General features: G+C 32.7%; 1 protein-coding gene across 1 annotated transcript; it reads left to right on the forward strand.

Annotated features, from left to right (window-relative positions):
- Nucleotides 1–4,631: 4,631 nt before the first annotated feature.
- On the forward strand, nucleotides 4,632–22,112 carry LOC129225813 (2-Hydroxyacid oxidase 1-like). The gene is made up of 11 exons (XM_054860324.1): nucleotides 4,632–4,794; nucleotides 6,606–6,784; nucleotides 8,322–8,422; nucleotides 9,810–9,959; nucleotides 12,110–12,261; nucleotides 15,388–15,643; nucleotides 16,832–17,163; nucleotides 19,351–19,442; nucleotides 19,529–19,693; nucleotides 20,542–20,611; nucleotides 21,567–22,112. The coding sequence occupies exons 2-11, from the start codon at nucleotides 6,623–6,625 to the stop codon at nucleotides 21,788–21,790; spliced, it is 1,704 nt and encodes a 567-aa protein (XP_054716299.1). The 5' UTR covers nucleotides 4,632–4,794; nucleotides 6,606–6,622; the 3' UTR covers nucleotides 21,791–22,112.
- The last annotated feature ends 2,894 nt before the right edge of the window (nucleotides 22,113–25,006 follow it).

Below are 25,006 nucleotides of genomic sequence, written 5' to 3' on the forward strand. Positions count from 1 at the left end.
TGTTATGACTATATGTAATGTGTAATATTAATCAAAATTTGCTATTATGTCGGACAGCTCGAGCTTGCCCGAACTTCAGTTAGTTTATAGCCGAACGCTCTACCGAAAAAAAACTTTTTAATTTAACCGAACAACTAAGTCCAGTACTTTTAAGCTTTATTTAAAACACACACACACACACACACACACACACACACACACACACACACACACACACACACACACACTCATACATAGGTTAATTTTAATTTTTTTTCTTGCCGAAAGCGACGTAAAAAATAGGAAAATTGTGTTAGAACTTTGCTTTAAAAAAAAATCTGCATAAGAACTTCAGGCTGCATCAAGGTTTTGCAACAGCAAGGGGCGTTGAAGAAAACTTGATTTTTTGACCGTAAGTCTATTTTTCGTCATTAGCCGGCCTGATAAGTTTTAAAATGAGAGGGAAATAATATATATGATTAGATATTGAAGAGAAATGTTTTTATTTTTGAAAATTTTTACAATTTGTTACCGCAGGCTGCTTGAATCGTTATGACTTAGTCGGCAGCATGTGCTCATCATTTAACAGCACGGTTAAATTACAAAATAAGTTGAACTAAGCTCTTTTTTCGCGTAGCTTTTCGAATGTAGTAAAAATGTCATAGGCTATTTGTTTTTTACAAAAGAAGAAAAAAAAAAGGAATTTACCCTTTAAATTAAGGTAGTATTTTTTTTTATTTGTACAAAGAGTCAAAAACTCATTAGAAGAATCTATATTTCAATATACGATTTATTATTTTTTTCTGAACAAAAAATAATTCTATTTTAGTCTGAAATCTTAAGCCTGATATTTATATTTTCGCTTACATTATGCTTTAATTTTCTTACTGGAGCCAAATCTTTAAAATTGAACCCAAAAAAAAAAAAAAAAAAAAAACCCTGACAATTCAGAAGTAATTTAGCTCAATATTACATCAAGCTTTCATAACAGCAAGGAGCGTTTCCTTCTCATTTATACAATTCCCTCATATTTGTTATTCACTTTATTAAGAGTTCATGTAATGCGCGATAATTCGATAATTTTTTGATGCAGATTGTCCGGACGTGGCCCCGAACACTCATTCTCCTGGTTACCAGTCGAACGCTCTGCCGACCAAGCTATTCAGCTCTGTCGGTCATAGTACAAGTTAAAGTTATAAATTTAACCGAAAACCTCATTCTGGTTCGTTAAAACAGGTTTTTTGACAGAAAACACAATTTTTAGACCGTGGATCTATTTTTCGTCAGTAGCCTGCACAATAAGCTTAAAAATAAGGTGTAAATCAAAGAAATCGATCAAGAATTGAGGAAAATCTCGCATAGAAACCAAAAAAAACAGGCTACAGAAATAATATATAAGGATGATAAAGCTTTTAAAGACATATTAAATATGTCCCAATTTTACGAAATACAACTTAAGTTCATATAAAGCAGTGGTGCAAATTTTCCCTGTAAGACCATAATGTTTGCGCAGAAAACCCACAGATTACGCCAGTAAATTCGTAATTCGGATGATGAGTGGTAGGTGATCGAATGTATAAATGTGCACAGAAAAGAAGGTATGTTATTCAATAACTAAATGATTTTGATAATATAACTATATAAACTCAAATTCTTTTTTGTTTCGTTACTACTTGTTATTATTTCAAAGAAAAAAAAAAGACATCTGATATAATAGTTCATGTTCTGAATATCCAATAGCAAAATAATAATAATTACAATAATAATAAGAATAATCGTACAGTTGTTGTAATTATAATAATAATGAAAAATTTAGCTTTGTTTAGTTTTTTTTCTTTTTAACTTAATTTTTTCATACCCATTTTATACATAAAAATACGCTGTGTAAATGTTTGCTAACGCAAAACTCGAGAAGTAGTCGAAAAAATCATTTGAAAATTTCAAACAACGTTCTTTTTGTGTAGAAGAGTGCCCATAAAAACTTTTCATCCGCAAAATTTTGAGCATTTTTCAAGGATAATTTAAAATTATTAATGTCTGTCTAACGACTTATGTGTGTATTTGGCCATTGCTAAGCGAGAACTGAAGTAAATATAACTGAAGTAAATTCTCGTGGCCGAAGAACAAAAAAAACTTAGTCTTTTCCTTGATATAATATCTAAAACTGTTGCTTCCGATTTGATTTTTTCGATGTTTAAACGAAAGCAATTATGTATGAAAAATAAATTTTAGTATTTGAACCTATTGTTAATCAAAAAGTGAACCCAATATTAAGTCATGGAAAAGGGAGTCAAATTGTATTTAAAAGCAATTTATAACAAGTTAAAAACTAACAAATTAAGGAAAAGATAAGGTAAGTGCCAAATAAGACCAACTTAACGTTTAATGCCTCATATTTTGTTCTTTTGCGATTAAATTCACTTCAATGTTTGTACATTCATCAAATGATTATTGAAAAGGGGAAAAAAATCATTCCACGTGAAATTTTATGTTTAAACTATGTTTTACTATGTTGTTTAACTATGTTGTTTAACGAAAAATTGAGAGTAGGCCTCATTTGGAATTGTGGTCCATAAGAAGGCCAACTCTGAAAAAATGCCAAGAGGATAAAGGTCAACTCTAATAAGAATGCCAAAAGAACTATCAAACTAAAAATAAAGAAAACTTCTTTATTGCCAATGTAAAAACATTTTAAACCATGTTTGATAAACTCAAAACAAATATCAAAAATTGCATATTTACTTCAATGGAAAAGACAAAAAATAGTCGTCACATTGTTGGCACTAATAAGTTCTTTTTTTTCCCTGTTTTTGATACTCCTGCACCCAGTTCGTGCACGTAGCATATGCGGCACCGGATATCTTCCACCACCTTTACTGTCTCAAAAGAGCAACGGAACCCCAATAATTGTTGTTGGGTCTCCTTGTTATTATTGTATGTATTTCTTATTTTATTTATGTTCAACTTTTATTTTTCTGGCGATATTTTTAAGATGCATTAAACCTTCTTTCATGCAGTTTACTTTTTTCTTTGTTTTTACTGGGAAATCAGGGTAAAAAATAAGGGGGTGGTCTTAATGGTTTACGTGGCCTTATTTGGCGCACCTCCTTTGCAGAAAACACGATTAAACAATAAAAAGCAACACTTATATTGTTAGTTACATTGATCTGAAATCTAAAAATACATTTTTCCCCTCCCTAGTTTTATTCGGATTTTCGTAACCTAAACTATTAGTTTTGAAATCAAAATGATTTTCTTCGTAGCAAAAAATCTGAATAACTTGTTTATAAGTATTTGCATATATATATATATATTTAAGAAGCTAGAAATAACATTATTGGGCTGCTTTTTCCTTTTTGCTATTCTCGAACAATTAATGGTTTACGTGGTCTTATTTGGCGCACCTTCCTTGCATAGAAAACACTATTAAACAATAAAAAGCAACACTTATATTGTTAGTTACATTGATCTGAAATCTAAAAACACATTTTTCCCCTCCCTTTAAATTTGTTCAAGTTTTATTCGGTTTTTTGTAACCTAAACTAGTAGTTTTGAAATCAAAATGATTTTCTACGTAGCAAAAAATCTGAATAACTTGTTTATAAGTATTTGCATATATATATTTTTTAAAGAAGCTAGAAATAACATTCTAGTTAATATTGAGCTGCCTTTTCATTTTTGCTATTCTCGAACAAAGTTTAAAAATAAAAATAAAATGAAAGAACTTAAAAAAAAAAAAGAAAAAATAAAGAAAAACACACACACATCGTAAACAAAGACTTAATGTATTGCAAAATTATGAGTAAAATTTAAAGTCGAAAACGAATTAAGTAATTAATTAAATATTGAAAACTAAAACATTTACTTAAATGTTCTGACACAGGGAGAGGTGTGTCTGCCCCCTCCCCCCCCCATTGAAGGAGTAGTATTGAGGGATTCAAAACCAAGAACTTTATTTTTTAAAAACGTTCGCCCAAGATGATAAATACTATTTCGGATTTAAATGGCATCTTTTTTTTCCTTCAAATGATCTCGCCTTATCACATGTCATTACTTCGTTTTTTGATTTAAGCACATTTTTGTTAAGACTCGCATGTGAAAATAGTGTCAGCAGAGCCTTTAAATCCTCATTAGAATAATGGTATATTATTGAATAATTAATAATATTAATCGGTATGTTATTGAAACAGAAAATTAGAATAAGAATATGAAGTCCATACCTCCTTGTATTGCAGTCAATGTGTGGAAAAAGTCTCAGGTAGCAAGGTAGCATGAGAATCTTCAAGCCAAGCATGACTTAGTTGAAAAACAACAAGCAACGCCTGTTGATAATAAGTATAAAGTAATGGAGGTAGCTCAGGAACAGAATCAGTTCAATGATTCCAACTTTTCCTTACATCGGTTTTATGAAACCGTTTATTTGTTAACGCGTCCAGAGAAATTAATCTTTGCTCTTAAACTATAATAAAACTACTATTTTTTTGTCCAAACAGTGCAAAGTTGGTTCTTGAAGGTAATAAAATTTTTATTTCTTTACCTTCTTCATCTTTTCAAGACTCCATTTTAAAGTGTCTTTACTAAGGAAGCAGGTGATGCTTATGGGCGTAAGTTTGCACATGTCCTTTAATTACATGTTTATCTATACGCAGGGAAATCAGGGATAGCAGTTTGGGAGAAGTGAAAACGGGTAGAGAAGCTCTAAGAAGTCGTCTTAAAAGAGGGGTTTAAAAGTATCGGACGAGTTGACTGTCGTTCGCGCGACAGCACGGCAGCAAGAAACTTGGAAACATCTCTGAACATCTCTCAAGTCTCAAAGTAAGTAAAAAAAAGAAATCGAAATTAACACCCAATTTAAATTGATTACATGTTGAAAAATATAGAATATGAGTTGAAAAGTATCTTTTTGAGTTTCTTGAAAAACACACATACTAGCTAAATGAATAAAATCCACATCAGAAATATGTTATACAGTGACTCCCAAAAGTGTTCGTACACTTTGGAATTTTTTAGTAAAACCTAAATGAGGCAAAACTGAATTCGAATATGAAGTCCAATATTTTTTCTCATCATTCCTATGTCATTCTAAATGAAACCCAGCAGTTTTTAAAAAATATTGACGGATTTTCTTTTTGAAATGGGTCAAAAAACGAAGACACAGAGAAATAACACGCCACAAAAGCCATCGTACGCTGAAATCCTTTCGAATAAATTCATGATTAAAATTCTCATATGTCGCTTTTTTATTATTTTTGCATTGTGTTGACCCTTAAAAGTTATTTGGCTTTAATTTTTTGTTTTTTTATTCCTTAATATTTTTCTTATTACTTCAAAATGACTGGTGTTCGTAAAAAACAGCAAACACCATCCGAAATTTCGTCGTTTGTGCGAAAAACAGAAAGCTTACGCTTTTCGTCACAGAATCAATGATAAATAAGCTCCAAAACGTTTTGGAATAACGTCTTACTTACAGATGAAAATAAACTCAACAGGTCTTGTTAAATTGTTGTGTAATTGTAAATAGAAGAAAAAATGAGGAACGTAATCTCAAGAACTTAGTTTGATCAGTTAATCAGGACGGTGAAGGTGTTCTTCTGTGAGGGTGCATATCCGCACCAGGACTTGGTTGTTTGGAATTTTTTGATGAAATAATGAATCATCATATTCAGTAAATTAATGCCCATTAGCCAGGGCTAAAGCAAAAATACGTGAAATACACCGCCAGCTCAATCATTTTCAGAAATGACTGAGCTGGCGGTGTATTTCACGTAATGAATCATCATGTTCATCTGAATATTTTAGAAGACAATTTTAAACTACTAGCCAAAAATTTGGTTATCGGAAACAACTTTGTTTTTTATCAAAATAACGGTAAGAAGCACATGATTTTCAACGTTTGCGTCTAGTGCCTTGAAAATTGTCCTAAAGTTCAGAAAATATCCCCTCAATCTTCAGGTTTGCAATTAATGTAACATATTTAGAGATATCTGGAGGCTAGATTACGAAAATACGGTTTTGAAACGAAAAGAGAGCTAGAAATAGTAAAACTCGAAGTGTGGTTGAACACTTACTCAGAAATTGCACAAAAAAAAAAAAAAAAAAGGAAAGAAAAAATAATGAAATCTATTCCCAAACATTTGAAAGCTATTGTTGATACTACATGATATTGTACTAAATAATAGCTTAGTAAAATGTTAGATCATTTACTAACATATAGATATTTTTTCAAAGTATACAAAAACTTTTGTGAAATAAAATTTCCGGCTTTTTGGTTTTTGATTTTTAAAAAATTAAGTTTTAATATTTTATTAAAATTTTTCAGGTAACTTTATTAAAAATGGATCATAGATCTTATAATTAAATACCTATTCTGAAATATTAATTCCAACCAATAGATAGGGGTCTATTTTATTGAAAGTCGTAGGTGTACGAACACTTTTGGGAGCCACTGTACATGTTTTTAGGGCATTTGAGAATAACTCCATCTGTAGTGAATGAACTGCAAAAGGATTCTGCACGCTAATGAATAAGTAATAGACGGTATTTAATGAAATTTTCGTGTAAGGCCGGGTACATAAAGCACACAGGTTTCTCATATATCTATCAGTTGATGTTTTAATGTTTTGTAGGAAGCTCTGCCGTAACAATGTTGAGCTGGGCTCTAGCTTCACTCCTTCTGGTGTCAGCGACTACCATTCGAGCTTCCCCCACTCCCGATGGCAGTGTAGGTATAGGTGTCGGCGCCTCCTTTGAAACTTCAGCAGACTTGAGTGCTGACATTGGTTTTGATGAAACGATCGAAGCTCAGGTAATGTTAAGCATGAAATATGTAACTTGAATGTTTTTTGTTTCGTTTTGAGATTTTTTTTACATTCTTATAATGTTTCCTTTTCTTTATTTAAAAAAAAATCATTTTAAGTCACTTATAAAATGTTTAAAAAAGAAAGATTATCCTTATTAGAATGTGTCTTTGGTTCTAAATTTTGGTTTGACGTTTTTTCTTATAGTCAAAAACTTTCTAGATTTATTGCAAAGGCGGCAAGTTTTTTTTTTTGAAATACAGAATTTGAAGCAGTGCAAAAGTTCTAAATTACAACCGTGAAAAAACGGAAAATGAACAAGTATTTTGTGAAAATAGAAAAATTCGCTACTAAATGGTTTTTTTACGTACCTAATGTGATTGAAGCAACATTAGAAGTATTTTAATTCGCTTAGAAGAATTACGTTAAGGGCAAATGCAAACAAATAGGGATTCAATGCCGTATATTTGAAAAAACTGTATAACAAAGAAGATAATTCTTTTGTTTTGTTTGCAGAACTTTTTTATTTCTTACGATGTATCAATTTTTTTATTTTAAAAATAACAATTTCAAGTCACTTGTAAAAATGTTAGTGAACAAAGGTTTTCGTTACGTAGAAACTTTCTGCAGCAAAGATTTTTTGCTTATCTCTGATTATAATTAAATTTCTAGAACCATAGCAAAGGCAACAAATTTACTTTTGTTCAATATCAAATTTTTGCTTCAAATGCAATATCAAAATTCACAAGCTTGGAGAAACAGAAAATGTGCAGACTTTTTCATAAAATCAAAATTGTCCTATCTAAAGATCGTTTTTTTCTTTTTGTTATTTTTAAAGTATTTCAGTTTTTTAAGATAAAGAGAAAATGCAAGCAAATCAGTATTCAAAGCAATATGCTTTCAAAACTGAATAATACACATAATGGCTAACACACAAAACAGACAGCAGACACTGAAATATTTAGAAACAACTCAAATATGGTTGAAAAGCTAAAGATTCCAATGTAAAGCAGTAACACTTCACAGGTGTTTAGCATCGTAAGCCCAAAATGTTTTTTCATTGAAGAAAAGGTTTATTGTAGCCCTGAAGCAAAACAATGTTCAACACTAACCATTAAAAACTTAAATCAGCCTATCAATCACTTCCAAAATACTAGAAAAAGTAAAACAAAGTTGCACCTAAAGATATTATTGCCTACATAAAAATGTTTTTAAATAATAAATTTGTGTAATTTAGACTTTTAAAACATTTTTGGCGATTCGGATCTGGACCGCGGTCCGCCATTTTCCGACAACTGGGTTAGAACATTTTCTTGTAGATTGCAGAGCACACATGACAAAAAGAAAAAAAATACTTTGGGTAACCTTACAGACACTGTGCTGCAACAAATATGGCAAAAGTTGCTGAAGAAATCCTAAAACTTTTTAATGTGTAAAATTAAATAAATAAGCAATTAAATAAAATTAGACTAAACATTTTCACAGTAGACAAATGCTGCAATTTAAGTATTTCTATCATTACATACCCTTTGTTTTGTTTTTCAGATCAGTGGAAGTGATGACTCTTCAGTTTACCAAGGGCCCATCGAATGGGATGATGACTGTGACTGCCGTCTGGATGACAATGACTACTATGATGATATCTTGTACGTATTTTAGGTTCAAAGTCCGCAAAATAAAAACTTAAAAATCATTTTTAGAGCTCGTGGCACCAAAATATGATTAAATAATACAAAAATTTAAAACTTGAATGGATGTTTTGATATTAAAAAAAGCTTCTCAAAACATGTATATTACAATCAGAACAAAAATGGTAACTACAAAAAGATTAAAATTTTGAGAGTCAAGTTAGTTATGCTATTTATCGCAACTAATTTTAGTTTTTGCAACATTCATTCTTTGCTCTTAAAGTTCAGTGCTAAAATATTTGAGCATGTTATAAAAGACCTCAATGTGCATCATACGAATATATAACATTAATCTAAAAATTAAATGAAAGGAAAGAAAAAAGAGAAAAATGTTTACATATATACGACTTCAATACAATACGATTAATGATATTTCCAAACAAATTACGATATTTATGGTGGAAATATTACGTACTAAGTTGTGTGTCCAAGCTTTTATCATTGACCCTTGACGGAATTCCTGAAATTAAGACAATATATTTTCTTTGCATACATTTGTTAAGCAAGCATTTAATGCATCTTTGAAAAAGAAAGAAAACAAAACCCTTTAAAACTTGTTACTTCTTAAGTAACTCATTAAACGAAGAAAAGTATCTTTAAATCAGCTTTAAAAAAACCCTTTTGAATCAAAAAAAAATTCAAATAGAGCTTTGAAAGACAGAATAAACTGTAAAATAAAGTTTTGAACAAATATATATTACGTTGGGAAATTTTTATTCAGGCAATTTATTTAGTATAATTTAGTTAATCTTAAGAATCCATGATTTACAAGTAATGCATTCGTAACGAATTCAAGATATTCAAACAATAAAACAAATATCGCTCACCTAATACCGTCACAAGTCAAAAATTGTCGATTTTGACTTTATGCATATCCTGGTGCATTTTTATTAGTTATATTAAAATGCGAGATAGCCACACACACACAAAAAAAAAAAAAAAACTTATGTTTGAGATGCGTTAGTGTCACTGCCACAAGTCAAAAATTGTCGATTTGAGCTAGATACATGTCTTGGTGCCTTTTTTATCAGTCCTATTAAAATGCAAGACAGCCACAAACAAAAAAAACATTTTTTAACTTTATTTTTGATATGTGTCAGTGTGTTAATATAAGAATTTAAGCTAAGGCGCATTACATTTAAATTGATTTTTCTCGGAAAGTAGTTTTGCAGGTGTGAGAGTTGTACTGTGGGTGTGAGATATCTTAACATAAATATTGTTTTTTAAAATACTATAAAATTTCTTTTTCTATAAGTTTTTTTAAGGGAACATAAAACATTTGTTATTTGTCTTTTTTTGTACTAGATTTCAATATCATAATGTATGTGTACCGGTTTGTGTTTAGATACATTGCAAGACGATACCAAGATTTCCTTTCTGTAAGAGACTTCCAAACATTCACTGAAAAGGAGGTAGATTCAGTTCGAGAACATACATACAACCACGGTTCAGACAACGAGACTACTTATTTCGAGAATGAACGTGCATTCCAGAGGTAAGAAAAGCATTTTCATTGAAAAATAACAAATGAATAAACTCAGTCTTTTTTCAACTGATTTGTGTATATGAATGGTCAAGGGTTGGAAACAAAGTAGGGCCATTGCATGAATAGATCTGAACCAACAGTATGTATACAATCGTACTTAAAAAAAAAAATCTTTACATTCCCTCATAATAATCATTTCGTAAGGGTGATAATTTTAAACTTCTTTAATATTTCAATTCCCAGCTGATGCTTTGCATTGTCTAGAGCAGCGGGGGTAGTACCACCCTCTGATGGGCAATAGGAGGATTTTGAAGGGGAGCGATCTTGTTTTGGGAGGTTCTAGGTCGAATCGCTTTTACAAAGTCAGGAAATAGACATTGAGGTATGATATCTCTGCTGTTAAAATTGTGTAGTAATACTCTTAATTTATAGATTACTAGCGCAGGTTGTTTTTAATAGCTTTGTCTTAAGCGGGCAGCGAGAGTGATTTGGGGTCCAACCTTAGTTTCAACACTGCGAAAATCCTAGTATAATACTTTATATAGATGTGAGGACTGTCATGATGACCTCTCCGCAAAGATGAAGTTGGCTGCACTTGTGCTTCGTCTTACTGCTAACTCAGATTTCCACGAAGCCGCTAATATTTTATTTATTGTTAACTTTAGGTATTCATGAGTCTAAAACGCATTGATGTGCAGCGTCTAATTTTTTAGTCGCTACACGTGAATCCGTGAATTTATCATTAGTAAAAATAAAAGTGGTATCTTGTGATCTAGAGATTAAGACTTTCGCCCATTGAACACTGTAAAAAAATTCCAAAACGTTACTGGTTATTTCCGTGGAACGTTTCGTGATTTCAGAGGTTTTCACCTATTTCCCCCAAAAATCAAGTATCTTCGCAAAAAAGTTTCCTGAATTCCTAAAAGATGCACGAATGCAGACCTTGCACTGGTGTGAAAAATATTTTTTGTTACCAGTTTAAATATTGACGGAGAGTGTTTATTAAGTGTATCGGCTTTATATTGTTTACGGCCCATCCGGATTGACTAAGCTTCCAATGGAAGCAAATAAGTCACTGGATAGCTACAGCTTTGCGAGGCAGGAATTGCAGGCAAGGAATATGCTTGGTTCTTGCTTGCAATTTTCGCGTAGCTTGGCAGTGGATGCTCTAATATTTCTGGAGCTTTCTTGGTAAATCAGGAAGGTTCTAATCAAATAAATTAGACCTATTATATTTTTCTAAAAGGTTCTCGACTGGCTTTATTAAGGGAGATTTCTTAATATTTCAGAAAGGTTACTGACTTTTATCGGAAAACGTTCCTGGTTTTTGTAAGATATGTTACTGGCTGAAATTGGGCACATCAGCTGCCTATTATTTTCCAGGAACGTTTCTGAATCGTTTTTACAGTGAAGATTCCTTAAGATTCGAGTCGGTACTGAAGATTCCTTAAGATAATCTTTGAAATAATATGAAATTATAATGAAAAAGGTTCATCCTTCTAATGAAATGATTATTAAGTATTTTAAATTACACCGAAATCCGTAAAAAATGATCAAATGCAGATTTAAGAGTTAAGTATATTTCATGAGTTATTTAACAATCATAGTTGCAATGTTTATTAAATAATTAATGTTTTAAAATACTTCGTTTCTATTTTTTCTGTCAGCATCAAAAGAAACATTTAAAGGGTAAAAGCGTATTCTTAAAGTATGAAGTCGATCTGAAAGACGTTCTACAAGTTAACTACTTTTGTGTGATAACACACGTAAAACATCCTTTCAATTGTTAAAATGCATATATCATAATCATTATTAGCAGTTTGGGGGCAACAATAAAATTTTCCGTACTTGCTCCAAAATGTAGTTGTAGCAATCAATAAAAAATGGAAATCTTTTTAGCGATTTCAAGGTAGTGAATATCGCAAACTTGCCTACTGTCCTTGATTTGTTGGCGGTCAATGGACCATTACTTAAGAACCACCTATATGGGGGCATTTAAAAGGAGACATAATCTTACACAAATCATCAGCAAAAAGCAAATTTATCAAGTTTTTACGACAATGCCATTAGCTTGAGACCTCATTCATATATTTTGCTAATCTTGATGTTATTTAATATCTAAAGAGAACCATTTATTTTTGCTTTCTTTTTATTTACAGATTGCGTCTGAGACCTAGAGTTTTGCGTGGTGTTGGTACACGTGACACTACGACTCAACTCTTAGGAGATGATTCTTCTTTTCCTCTTGGATTGATTTCTAATGCGTTTATGGAGTTTGCGGATCCAGATGGTGAAATTGGAATAGCTAGAGGTAACATTTTCTCCTTTCGGTCCTAACGTGTTTTGTAATGAACTGTTTTATGCCGAGTATTAAAATGGGAAAATAATTTAACATACTCTCCTTCCCAGTCACTTCAGAAGTCAATGTTAGCTCGGTGGAGGGATTAAATCAAGTGAACTTACCCCATAAAAATCAAATTAAAATAGTGCTCTTTAAATCGCGGAGTGAAAAAAAAAGGAATCATGTACAGGAAAGACTACTTGTAGTTGAAATTATCATTTAGTTTTCTCCATGGCGATAATACACAAATGATTTCCTCCACGAGCTATTTGCATATGAAAAATATGAACTGAAAACTATTTCTTGCGAAGCATTTCCAATTTAACAAACTTGAATATTCTTTAATATTAAATCTGTAAACCAATTAAAGTCATTTAGCTAGTCGAAGTTCAATTGAGTTAAAATTAGGCTAGCTGTTAAATTTTATTTTTGAACTGCCTATTCGAGAGCATGACGGCAAACAGCCGATTCGGCTGACCAAGCAATTACAAATAAGGTATTCGAAACAGAAAGAGAGATATCATCTAATGAAACATTATATATAGTTAGCCAGAGTCATTTGCATGGATTTCAAGACATACATTTCCCGATGTTAGAACCGCGGCCAACTGAATGAAAAAGAACTTCGTTGTTTCATGGTGCGAGACACGCACGTGTCCAAGATTGGAAAATATGTCACAATTATTGAATTAGCATTTGTGACCTTACAAGATGCAAGGATATTGGGAATTTATTATAGCTAAATGTTATATTAAAATAAACATAAGGAATTCATAATATCATTTGAAATTCCCAACAGTCAATATAACATAATTTGTACAAAAACATACAGCACGATTTTAGTTTTCATCAACTGAAACTCTTGTAATAGATTAGATCGGCGTTCTCAATCTGCTGAAGAACACTAAAAAGTTTATTAAAAATTCGAATGGTTTACTTTTTTTTTAATTACATGCTCTTAAACAGTAAGTTAAGAACAATTACGTTTATAAAATTTACTCAGAATTTAGTAAATGTTTAGCAGATGAAAAGTGGTTTAAAATTAAATCTACTTTTTAGAACTTTCTGGTTTTGAGCTTCAAGTCAAAACAAATAATTATTTTAATTGGAGCGATTCCACAGTGCTCAAATAGAAAGTGAATCAAATAGTCTGTTGAGAAGTATTTTTCAAATTTTAACCTTTTTAGCACGAAATTCTTTACCATACTTACTTTTTCTTGTCACACTACCACCTTTCTGAAATATTTCGATTATTCGACCTCAGAAAAAATCTTTAGGATCGTCTCAGAGAATTGTTATTCACTTCTTTTACACCGAGGCAGCATTTTTACGTTAACTTTAAATAATATTCGCTTTCTCAGAAATACTGAGCTCACACTACCAGGGTGCTTTAACCACTCCGAGACTTCCCCAATATGTTTATCTGCAAGTATAGGCATGTACTACATTGCTTGGTTTTAGCCCATTTCCTTAATGCTCTTACTGCTCACACTATATTTTCGTTCCTCAGATGTGCTATTTTTCAACTTCCCCCTCAGTTCTCCCACATACCAGTGCATATTCATAAAACTTCTCGTATCTTAGCCTTTTGTTTATATTTTCGATTTTACAAAAAAAAAAAAAAAAGAGTGCATAACCAAGGATTTCTAACTTTTGAATTTAATCTTTCCCTACACTCGAAGTCGTTAATATAAACGTAAATATAATTCAAAACCATTCAACGCTTACTGAAAATCCCTTTCAGATTTATTTGCTTAATCTCTGAAACTTCGCTAGTGTCACCTTTTAGGACTTCATGTGTCCAAAATGTTTTGATGCGTACCCTCTTCCCTTCGAAGCGCTATGCTTTAATAGTTTAAATGTATAATTGGTTTTAATTGCTGTTTTTATATTGCTGTTGCCACTGTAACTAGATTTTTTTCTGTTGTGTGCAATGCTTTTTAATAAATAAATAAAAGTCTCTACACTTGAAAACGAGTGTTTATCATTAGTAGAAAGGTAAGGTCCCACGTGTGGTCTATTGTTAAGATTTCTGACTTTTATTTAAAATTTGTAAGTTCCCATGCATGATAGTACATAACAGATGTCCAAACGTAGTGTCCCTTGTAAAGTCCACTCGTCGGACACCTGAGACACGGTTCCTAAAAATAAAATTTTTAATTTTTATCTCCTTTCCTGCGTCCCGTGGTTAGGCATGGACGTATGATAATTTTAAAACTAAAAGATTGTGAGAAAATTAGATAATAATAATAAGCGTTGATTACCCCTGGAAACATGTGCAACATTTTTTTTTTTAATTTTCGGTTGCAGTTTAATGATATAAACTGGGGTAGAAAATAAATTTTGTCGATAAGATTAAATTTGGAAAACGCCATCCTCATATATATATATATATATATATATATATAATAACGAATTCACATATCGACTTACGCTCTGACGTCATTAACAATGAATCTCAGGCTAAGGCCCCTGAGCTGGCGCATCAGCTTAAGATCAGCCATTTTGGATCGGAGCGCGTGTTCTAGTGGATGTCTTTTCAGGTGAGTTATAGCGTTTGGTGATTGTTCACTGCAAGCGATTATTAGCTGCACACGTGAATTGTTTATTAAATAAAATATTATTAACGGCAAATTTGGCGAAACACGAAACTTTGCTGGGGTAACAACCATAGCTTCGCAACAATGAAAAATCCGATCAAAAACGGCTAAATTCAATCTGATGCGTCAACCTATCTACATAGCGGCTCTAACTCAAGCCATAGCATAATAATTTGATCATATTTTTTTGAAAATGCTCGATATGCGGGGTAATGCTTTATTTTGACAAGGTTGATCTGGGTCCAGTAACATAACTATTTTACTGGTAAGTAATTTTAAGAGAATGAAGAAATGAAAAAGTGATCAACAATGAACGTGGTCTACTGGTGTTAGGGTTACTTGGTTGGAATTAGGGTTAAAATTTCAACCATCAAAATATCCCCAAACAGGCAATTGCTTCGTTCAATTGTAGAAGCAATTTCCGTTTGTCATACCTTGAAGAGACATTTTCTTATTCTTAAAACTGACGAATCTAAAATGATTCTTTTGCTTCCAGCGGCAGAGTGCGAGGGTGTTCCGTACATCGTCAGCGCTTTCTCCAGTACAGATCTTGAGGAAATATCACTGAGAGCTCCTCATGCCAACCTGTGGATGGAAACCTTCATATTTTTCGATAGAAGCATCACCCAAAGCATTGTAGAAAGAGCAGAGGCAGCAGGTTACAGAGCCATTGTTATCTCTGTTGACCGGCCAGTTCATCCAAATCTAATACTTACTGCTAAGGATCATCTAGTCTTGCCAGAGTATATTCGGTAAGTTTTCTAAAAAATGAAGGTGATATATATCGTATAACGGTAACATAATATACTTAGAGTACTAACAATAAAAATGCCATATTGAAATTTCTATAAAAGGGCAAAAACTGATCAGAATAAGACAAAAAGTAGTGAGAGATGTCAAGAGGTCACGAAACTAACAAGAAGTCAGGAAACATACTGATAAATCAGACAGAACAAGGTGTTTTTCTGTTTCTACCACACTTTATTTGCCAAATAACTTTTTAAAAGAGAAGTAAAATCTGTTTCTGTCTAAGAAGAACAGTTGCAAAATCACTATAAGCCGGTTTCCATGCCAAACACCATTCTTTATTTATTGTAGAACGAGATTTTCTCGTAAACAATAAATAATATTTTCAACCCATCTCTTCATATTTATTTGAAACAATACCTTCGGAAAAAAACTATTTTTAGAGGAAATAATATGGTCCTTTTAATGGTACTAACGAAAAGAAGATGCAAGGTGACAAACTTCAGCTACAGCTCATTGAAAATAGGCTATCTTTCATGTAAACGATTTTGATTACCACTTTGGATGACCCGATATTTAAAAAAATCAATATTTAAGTTCTGCAACTTTAATCCATTAAAAACATGAAGGAGAAAATATTTTGTTAATGGTTGTGAAAAGCGGTCGCATGTTACGTGTGACGTATGCGTAATTGTGACAATTACTGTAGTGATTTTTTAAAAACCTAATACCTCGATGACTCGATTTTTTCTCTTTCCGAGAAATCAGAGTTATCGAGGTTGTATTCTATTAATAGAAGAGCTACGTAGCTGCTGTAATGACCACACAAGAACCACATGGAGGCTGCGTGATGCAGTCTCGTGTCCGCATGTTCTCCATTTCTGCTATAAATTCATCATATGTTTACGGTTTGCGCCAGAATAAAGAACTTATCATTAAAAAGGGTAGAAAATCGCCCTAGCGGAAATATATAAACGTAGATACGTTTCAGTTGTTTGTATGAGATCTTGTTTGTGCAATATAATTTGGATTTAACAAAACCCGAGATAAGAGTATCCTCAATTTAATGGTACATATCACTAGTCCGGATTTGATTGCATTGACTATCTATGCTCTTCGATTTAATGATTTGATGTTGATGGTTAGGATAAAAAGAATGTTAATTTTACTTAATTTCGTAAATATTTTTTCAGTCTTCCAAACATCGAAAATGATTTGTCTAACGAGGGGTTCGAACACTTAGACGCCGTAGAAGAGAATTTCATCGACGCCGATTTCGGTGGCAACAACAGAAACTATTTCCGACGTCATCACGTGCTGTCCAACATCGAACTCGTGAAAGGCAGAGGCTATTTCAAAACGACTAAGGTCGACCAGAAATACGAAAGATACGAGAGGTGCATCGGCTCGTTCCTTGTTTCGGAAATTTACAACTATTTGATTAATCCCGCGCAAAGTTGGGAAGATCTCCGTTGGATCACGACATTGACTGATCTGCCAATCGTTGTTCGAGGCATCCTGACTGGTACGTTGAAATTCATGTATCTTTCAGTGGTAGTGATGTACCATGGGGTATAGTGCCCCCGATGACTTTTACAGATAGTTCCCCCCCCCCAGAGCTGTTCAAAAATGCATGCAAAAAAAAAAGTTTCTCCTAGATAACAGGATACCTCTTAATATTTTCCCACTTATGCATAGTAATATACTGGAAGAATTCTAGCTTCCTATTTCAACTGAAAGAGGGTGCTCAACCCCCTCCCCCAAACTTCATTAAGTATGGGAAGGGGGGTTTAAAAAATTCATTGAACTGAAAAAACAATATTACATATTATAATATACACGAGTAATATGCATATACATTATTCAGTAAATTCAGTAAATTACTGTCCATTAGCCAGACGGCTAATGTTAAATTGGGGGTTATTGAGCAGCCTCTTAAAGTTTGAATAAGAATCTAAAACTTTTATAGAATAATACTATTAATAAGTCCTAGACTCTAGCTGAAAAAAAAGTTTTTTTTGAACCACCCTACTCCCCTCCCCCATCCTTCACTCTTACACAGATATTTTCTTAGAAATTCTATAAAATAAACAACACTGGTCTGCGAAATTACATTTTTTGAAAAATACAAGGTGAGTTTTAGCTGATCTGTATGGTTTTTAGTGTGCTGATTTCGAGAAAGACCTCTGTTTTTTTTTTTTTAATCACGTCAAGCTTTTTTGTAAGTTTGATTTCCATTTTTGTTGGAATTTTCCATCAAAAAGAACTGTCCCGAACAAATTTGTATGCATTATCTGGAAACAGTGGGGAATTTTTAACTTAAATAGATGGAAAATAATATATTCTTAGTGATATACTTTGATTTTTCGGGAATCAGTTTTTTATTGGCTTAAATGAATGAATATCGTTGTCGCATGATTACAAGATCCGGCTATGGTCGAGAGAAAGACGCAAAGCTCTATTGATTTTCAACCTTTTACATCGAATTAAGATGTAGTTTAAATTAGGAAATTACCTACATATCCAAACTGATTAAGGGGAGTTTTCTAAGAGCAGAAAATAATATGTATTAAAGTTGAAAACAAATTTAAGTTGCAAAAAACGAAACAAAACAAAATAAGTTTCCAACGCACCCTTTCACTTTCGAACGAAATTTGACGTTCTTCTTTAATGCGCAATGTCAGGTCTATCTGTTAACATCCAGAAATAGTTAATGAGCATGTTGTCGCCTCAGAGCAGCACTAAGACATCTAATTCCAGAAATAACACTAATATCCTACACTTGCTCTGAGGTGACGATGTTCCTGTCCCATTCTCCTGGATATTTGAACTCCGAATTTTTGCTGTCTAGGAGGAACCTTTTAAATCGCACTTCAATGGCTGATCCTAAATTTTCTCAGGCAAAGAAAATGTAATTTCATGACAGTCACGGAGCAGCTCAACTTTTGGAATTCGTCCAGCCTGTTCATGTCCAGTATTCTTATAGCTACCCAGAAATTTTCAAATGACATCTTTAAAGGCAACCCTTTTTCTTTGTTGTTATGGCAGCCTAAATTTCTTAATCCTCTCTTCCCATTGTGGGTTTCTGATCAACAAAAGATTTAACTTTTCAATTTAGCTTCGGGTAAACCATGAAACTTTCCGCACAAATGTTTGGTACAACTGCCATCTTTTGATACAACGTTAAGAAACTGCTTCTTTATATCTAATTGTATGTGCAGAGGTGATGACAATACTTTTTTTGATTGTCATATCATTAGGTTCGACCTGAGGGAGGGGAGGAAATGAATCGTGTCTATAAGAGTTATATTCGAAATTGGAACTTTGAAGTTCTTTCTATTTCTGCTGTTTTATCCACGGAAATTGTGTGAACGAAAGTAACAATCATCGGTGTGATTTCTAGGCTCCCTACTAGACATAGGAATTCTAACTCGTAAAGCAATCTTTTTGTACTGAGTTTCTTATAAATGCAGAGAAGAATTGGTAGGATCGTCTGATATTGAACTTTGTTTTAAGTAAGGGTAAACCACTTTTCTTCTCACCCGATATTTTTAACTTACGAGGAATTGACAGTTGTAAATAAGAATGTTAAATGTGTATTTTAGAAATTGTTGTCAGACTTTAAAAGTAGTAGTAAGCTATCTAGTCAAAATGAATTGTACTTTAAATTATACTATTTTGCTGTTTTTGAATTAAATTATTTACTTCTCAGGATGCGATGCCGTCAGAGCTGTTGAGAACGGTGTAAGCGCTATTATTGTGGATAACAGTGGTGGCCAAACAGTTGATACAGCCCCAGCATCAGTCAGTACACAAACCTTATTTTAACTTTTAATAGTTTTCACTTGTTGCTCTATTGATTAAAAATACTCACGTCAAATTTTGTTTAGATTGAAGCTCTTGCCGAAGTTCTGGAAGCTGTAGATGTGTACCAAAACATCGAGGTGTACCTGGCTGGAGGTGTGCGATGGGGAACTGATATTTTCAAGGCTCTAGCAATGGGAGCCGATGCAGTCTTCATCAACAAACCCGTAACATGGGGCCTGTTTCATAGCGTGAGATACTTACTTAATAATCAAAAACTTGTTTATTAAATTTTCAATCCATTTGGCTTTTTTTTCTTATCTCGACAACTAACAGGAGACCATAGGATGGTGTCGCATTGGAAAAAACTTACATAAGTGGAAACCGAAAGAGTATAGTATTGCATGTACTTATACACATTATTTTTCCTCGTACCCGCATTTTCGAAATATCAGGTTTTAAAGTCTGCCCAAGTTTTAATAAAAGTCGCCAAATGTAGCAGATTTTGGAGAATAATGGAAAACATCTTTTACACGTTTTGCAGATGGATGACGTGCCACACGGCGAAATCGCATGTACCTTTTTTATCTCGCCAATCCTTTGGCACTTTTCTTAAAATTTCGGCAAATTTAAAGACCTTATTTCTTGACAATGGGAGCACGAAGGCAAATAATGTTTGAGTAAAAAATGCCTTTATATACTATTTTGAGAGTTATATAATTAAAATTTTCCATTATTCCCCTATTGCGATTCCCTGGTAAGTTTAAGTCACACAAATGAAATTCTTGGCATAATTAGTGCAAATGATATTAGAAACACCAATCTGTTTGGTGGTAAGAGATGTAAGTGGTAGCCTTCACAGGTGGTTTCATCTAGCTTGATTTAGAAACGCTTACAAATTAAAGATATAATATAACTCGAACTTTGCTGTCGTTTTATTAAGGTATTTCTTTTTGTCATTTACTGGCTCCAAAAGTTTCACCTTTTGGAACTTATATGAACCAAACGAGTAAATTAATCTGATTTTTTCGTGAAAATTGTAAAATGGAAAATTGCTTAAATAATGTTTTTATTTATTTTTTCCCAAATCTTTTTCTAGGGTAAATGTGGAGTCAGAAGAGTTATTCAGCTACTCCGAGCTGAATTCGACAGAGACATGGCTTTTATGGGTAAACTCATAATTTTGATTCACAAAACACTGATATGGTATAAATATACGCAATAATAATAAATAACAATAATAAATGTAACGAATTAGCTACGCTTTTTCTTTATGCCTCAAGTTGAGTTAGAGCTGAGGAGCTATCCTAAGGTTTTTGATGCCTTATTGTACGATGCGGATCATAGTACATGAGGTTCATTCAACTCAATCCTAGTTGGAGCGTCTAACTTCACATTAGACGTTAGAGAGCGTCACGTAACAGAGTATATAGAGGCACCATCTATTAGTAGAGATACTAACGCGTGCGCAACGTTTGATGTTGTACAGCGACAGTGTGATTTTACAACGAAGAGAAAATGGTTACACAAGTTATTGTCCACTACGGAACATATCCTTTTTCTGATCACAAGGGCACAGTACTTTTAACAACTATTTTCAGCAATTACCATAAGATCGCTGTTACTTTCTCAAGTAACTCTATGTGAAAAAAAAAAATTGTGTCAATAAAATGTCATCTTTCTTACAATTTTTTAACTTCTTCTCTTTGCAGGAACGAAGCACGTACATATATTATTAATAAAATCCATTTTTTTTTTATAGTTTGTTATACAATCGTGATCAGGGTGATGAAAAGAAAGGAGTGTTACCTTTGATAAACACAGTTGGACTGTAGTCACTTAAATTCTAATTTTTTATTAAGAATGTAACTTATAGATTGCAAAAATTTCAAAAAGTTAATACTTATTCTAATAGTTTTTAGTCTAAGTATTAATTGTCCGTTATTACCATACTACTTAGACCCCCTGTTTGTTTATTAAAGTTACTCAACGTTACTCAACGTTCAACTGCTCCGATAAACTGTCTGTCGAATAGCCAGTCCAAACTCTACTTGATTAATCCGTATCGTAACTTAGATAATATCTTCCTTCCTTCAACTTTTTAACTTTTTGATTACTTTTCAGGAACGAAGCATGTAGATGAAATTACCTCCACCATGTTGGTGAGCGAGAATTATTTCCACAACAGATACAGGCCCGATGACGTAGATGCAAGAAACACAGTCCGTGAAGATCAACTTGAGTGCCCATTCGGCTACGACTACGACGAGGGATATCAACAAGATCTCACAGATGTAAATGATCTCAATTTAGTCAAGAGAAACGGAAAATTCCGCACATATCTTTAAATGAAACACTGCATTTCACGACTGAAAACTCTCCCGAAGAGAAAGAAACTTCTCAAGTATCTTTATTTCAAAGCAAACAAGCCATAAAACATTTTTAAAAAATCTGCTCGGCTGATAATCTAAATTAGACAAAAAGCAATTTTCCTGATCTATGGCTACAAAATTATTCAAGGCATACTTCAAAAAGTTTAACAATGAGAAGTTGGGAAAAAATCGAACTCATGTATAGAGTCTTGTTAAAGTTAACTTTTTTTTCTGAATAAACTATCATTTTATGAATTCTGCAATTACATTTTCAGAATAAAAACATTTCAAATTTGAAGTTGTGTGTATGTGTGTACTATTTCAGTTCTGTTTTACTTGAAGTTATTTCTAGCTATTAAAAAGACAGTTTTCATAAACAATAAGTTGTAAGATCAATGAATATTTATTTTAAGCTGTATGAGAGCACTTGAAAATAATTCCTGTCATGTGCAACGATTAAATGTCAATCTTTTAAAAAAATCTTTGAAGAAAATCTGTAAAGTTTTCAAGTCTCACAGATCCTTCTGACACATACTTTCCTATTACTTCAAAAAAAAAAAAAGTAGTTCTTGTCAATAATTGCTTTTTGAGGCAAGATTTCGGGTGCACGAAAGTGCCCCTGCTAATTCGAATAAAACGAAACAAACAAAATCACAACCGTACCACTAGCATCATATTTTCTCAAAGATACTCAATGCACTTTTGACCGCATTGTAACTTCCTTACGGATAGAGCTACAAACCGAAATTTTTAGTGTCTAAGGGGACATTTATGAGTTCGAGTTCTCTTAGTCACAAGATAGCACGTAATTTACAAATACAAAAATCTGTATTTGAAATTGACATACTATTTATATCTACATTTAACTATTTATTGTCATTCGGATCAGTTGAATTTTGTCTACTACATATGACATCACCAAATATCTATACTTTTAGCGATCACATGAGCTTTAAATTTTTAATTCAGTTGGTAATTAGCATATCAATGAGGGAAAAATTGAAATATTACGAAATTTCTATCCCTTGATGTAGTTTTCCGATATCGTTGCTTAGTTACTCGACAGATGGTGTGTTATTGTTATCGAAATAGAAAATCCTTAATTAGTCGATAGGAGCTCGGCAATGTTACATTAATTAACAACACTGTAAAATTTAACATTTGCGCCAGGTAGTCAACTATCGAAATCGACTGTTTTGAAGTTAAAATGAATATATTTTAGTTTTCTAAGAATATATGCGGGGAAAATTTCAATAACTTGGGTTCTTGGCAATTTTCTTTATGGTTGCATATTTTCTTGACGCCTCAAGATAAAGACCTTATTTATTTCTGCCTATAATTCATTGACAGAATCAAACGGTTGTTGTCCAAAATTTGGCCATTGCTCCAGAGTCCCAATCATTAGACTAACTTCTTATCTTATTCATTATCAATTGATATCTACTACATAAAGAAGTATTACCAAAAAAAACTAGTATGTTGTGGCCATCACGAAACTTTCTTCTATATTTTTCCTTTTTCTGATCCCTCCCCATGCTTGACGAGGAAGCAATATTCCTAACAAAAACAAAATTACACATGCAAAAACTTGACGACCATCCCAATGTCTGAATTATTGTAAAAACAAAACAAAGAGCGAAAATTGAAAGTTACTTTAAAAGCTTAACTTGAATTAATTACAAATATTTTATTTATTAACAAACATAAGATGGCAACAGTTAAAAATTTTAAATCATTGAGATAATATTTCCTATCATTTCCATACAATTAAAATCACGAGAAATACGCAGACGACAATCTATTACGATTTATCTTTCTTATTGTTGCATTAATAAAAATATTTTTATTCGCAAAAAAAAAAAAAATCAACACCTCTTGGAGCGATCGGCGTCAAAATCGAACCAAAGCCTGTTTACATATGGATTCACATATATTCCAAATTTCAACCAGAACGTAGCATTACTTCTTGAGATAGGGTACTCAAAATGGAAAAAAAGAACGGGAGATTGCGCTACCCCCTTTTTAGCTGTTGACACAAAAATAAAATCAGTTCTTATACCCACTAAGGGTTACTTGCCGATAAATTTTTCTTTCATTCCGTTCATTATTTCTTGAGATACAGCAGTCACAATTGACGACTAAAAACGTTCTATAGCTCAACCCCCGTTTGAGTTATTGACAGCAAAATTGAATCAGCACCTGTTCCTGTTAATACCAACATATGGACCAAATTTTGTTTGATTCCGCCAGTTACTTCCTGAGGAATAGCAAGCACGCGTAACTCGAAAAACGTCCCATTGCTCCACCCCCCATGGAGGAATTCGCGCCAAAAACTAATGGGCACAAGTTCACATAGGGGCACATATGTGTACTAAATTTCGTTCGATTTCATGCGGTAGTTTTTGTTGTAGAGCGGCCACAAAAAACTGGGCACACACAGACGTGACACACATACATACACACACACACACATACATACATACACACACACACACATACACACACACACACAGACAGACATACATTTTCCAAAAATGGTCGAAATGGACTCAGCACACCTCAAAACGTTCGAATCCGTCAAAATTCGAAATTCGAAAATTTGCACGAATCCAATACTTTCTTCTATATATTAGATATAGAAGAAAGTAAAAAGAAATGATTTATTAGTTCGACATAATGTTTTCACTTCCTATGCTAAAATTTGTGAAATCTTAAGCAAAACAATGTCAGTTGATTCAGTTAGTCCACTGCCGCAGATTTAAACAGTGACAAATTGTTAACGGTATAAAGAACAAAAACAATTATACTTAACAAATTTCAAATATGATACAGAAAACATTAAATACGCAATAAAAAATTTTCTTTCTTTACGGAGTTTTTGGCAGTTTTTACGCTTTTTGGCCGAAGATTTAAATGACTGGATCAGTGTCGCGATCTAAAAACTGATCCATCTTACACCATACAATTTTCGAAGAGCGATGCTTGTTACGCAAACACCGTCAGCATACGTGTAGTTTGGTTTTCTGCACTTACCGGTTTAGTTTTAATGCAGTTTTTTTTTTTTTTTTTTTTTTTTTTTTGTTCTTAACACTATAAATTTTAAAAAACAGAAAATCGTAGTTTTTGGACCCACTTTCGTAGCGTCGTAGTTTGAAGTTGCAATTCGTAGAAACTACGATTTTTTCGCAGCAG

Source organism: Uloborus diversus, chromosome 7 (assembly GCF_026930045.1).
Source record: "Uloborus diversus isolate 005 chromosome 7, Udiv.v.3.1, whole genome shotgun sequence".
Taxonomy (NCBI): Eukaryota; Metazoa; Arthropoda; class Arachnida; order Araneae; family Uloboridae; genus Uloborus; species Uloborus diversus.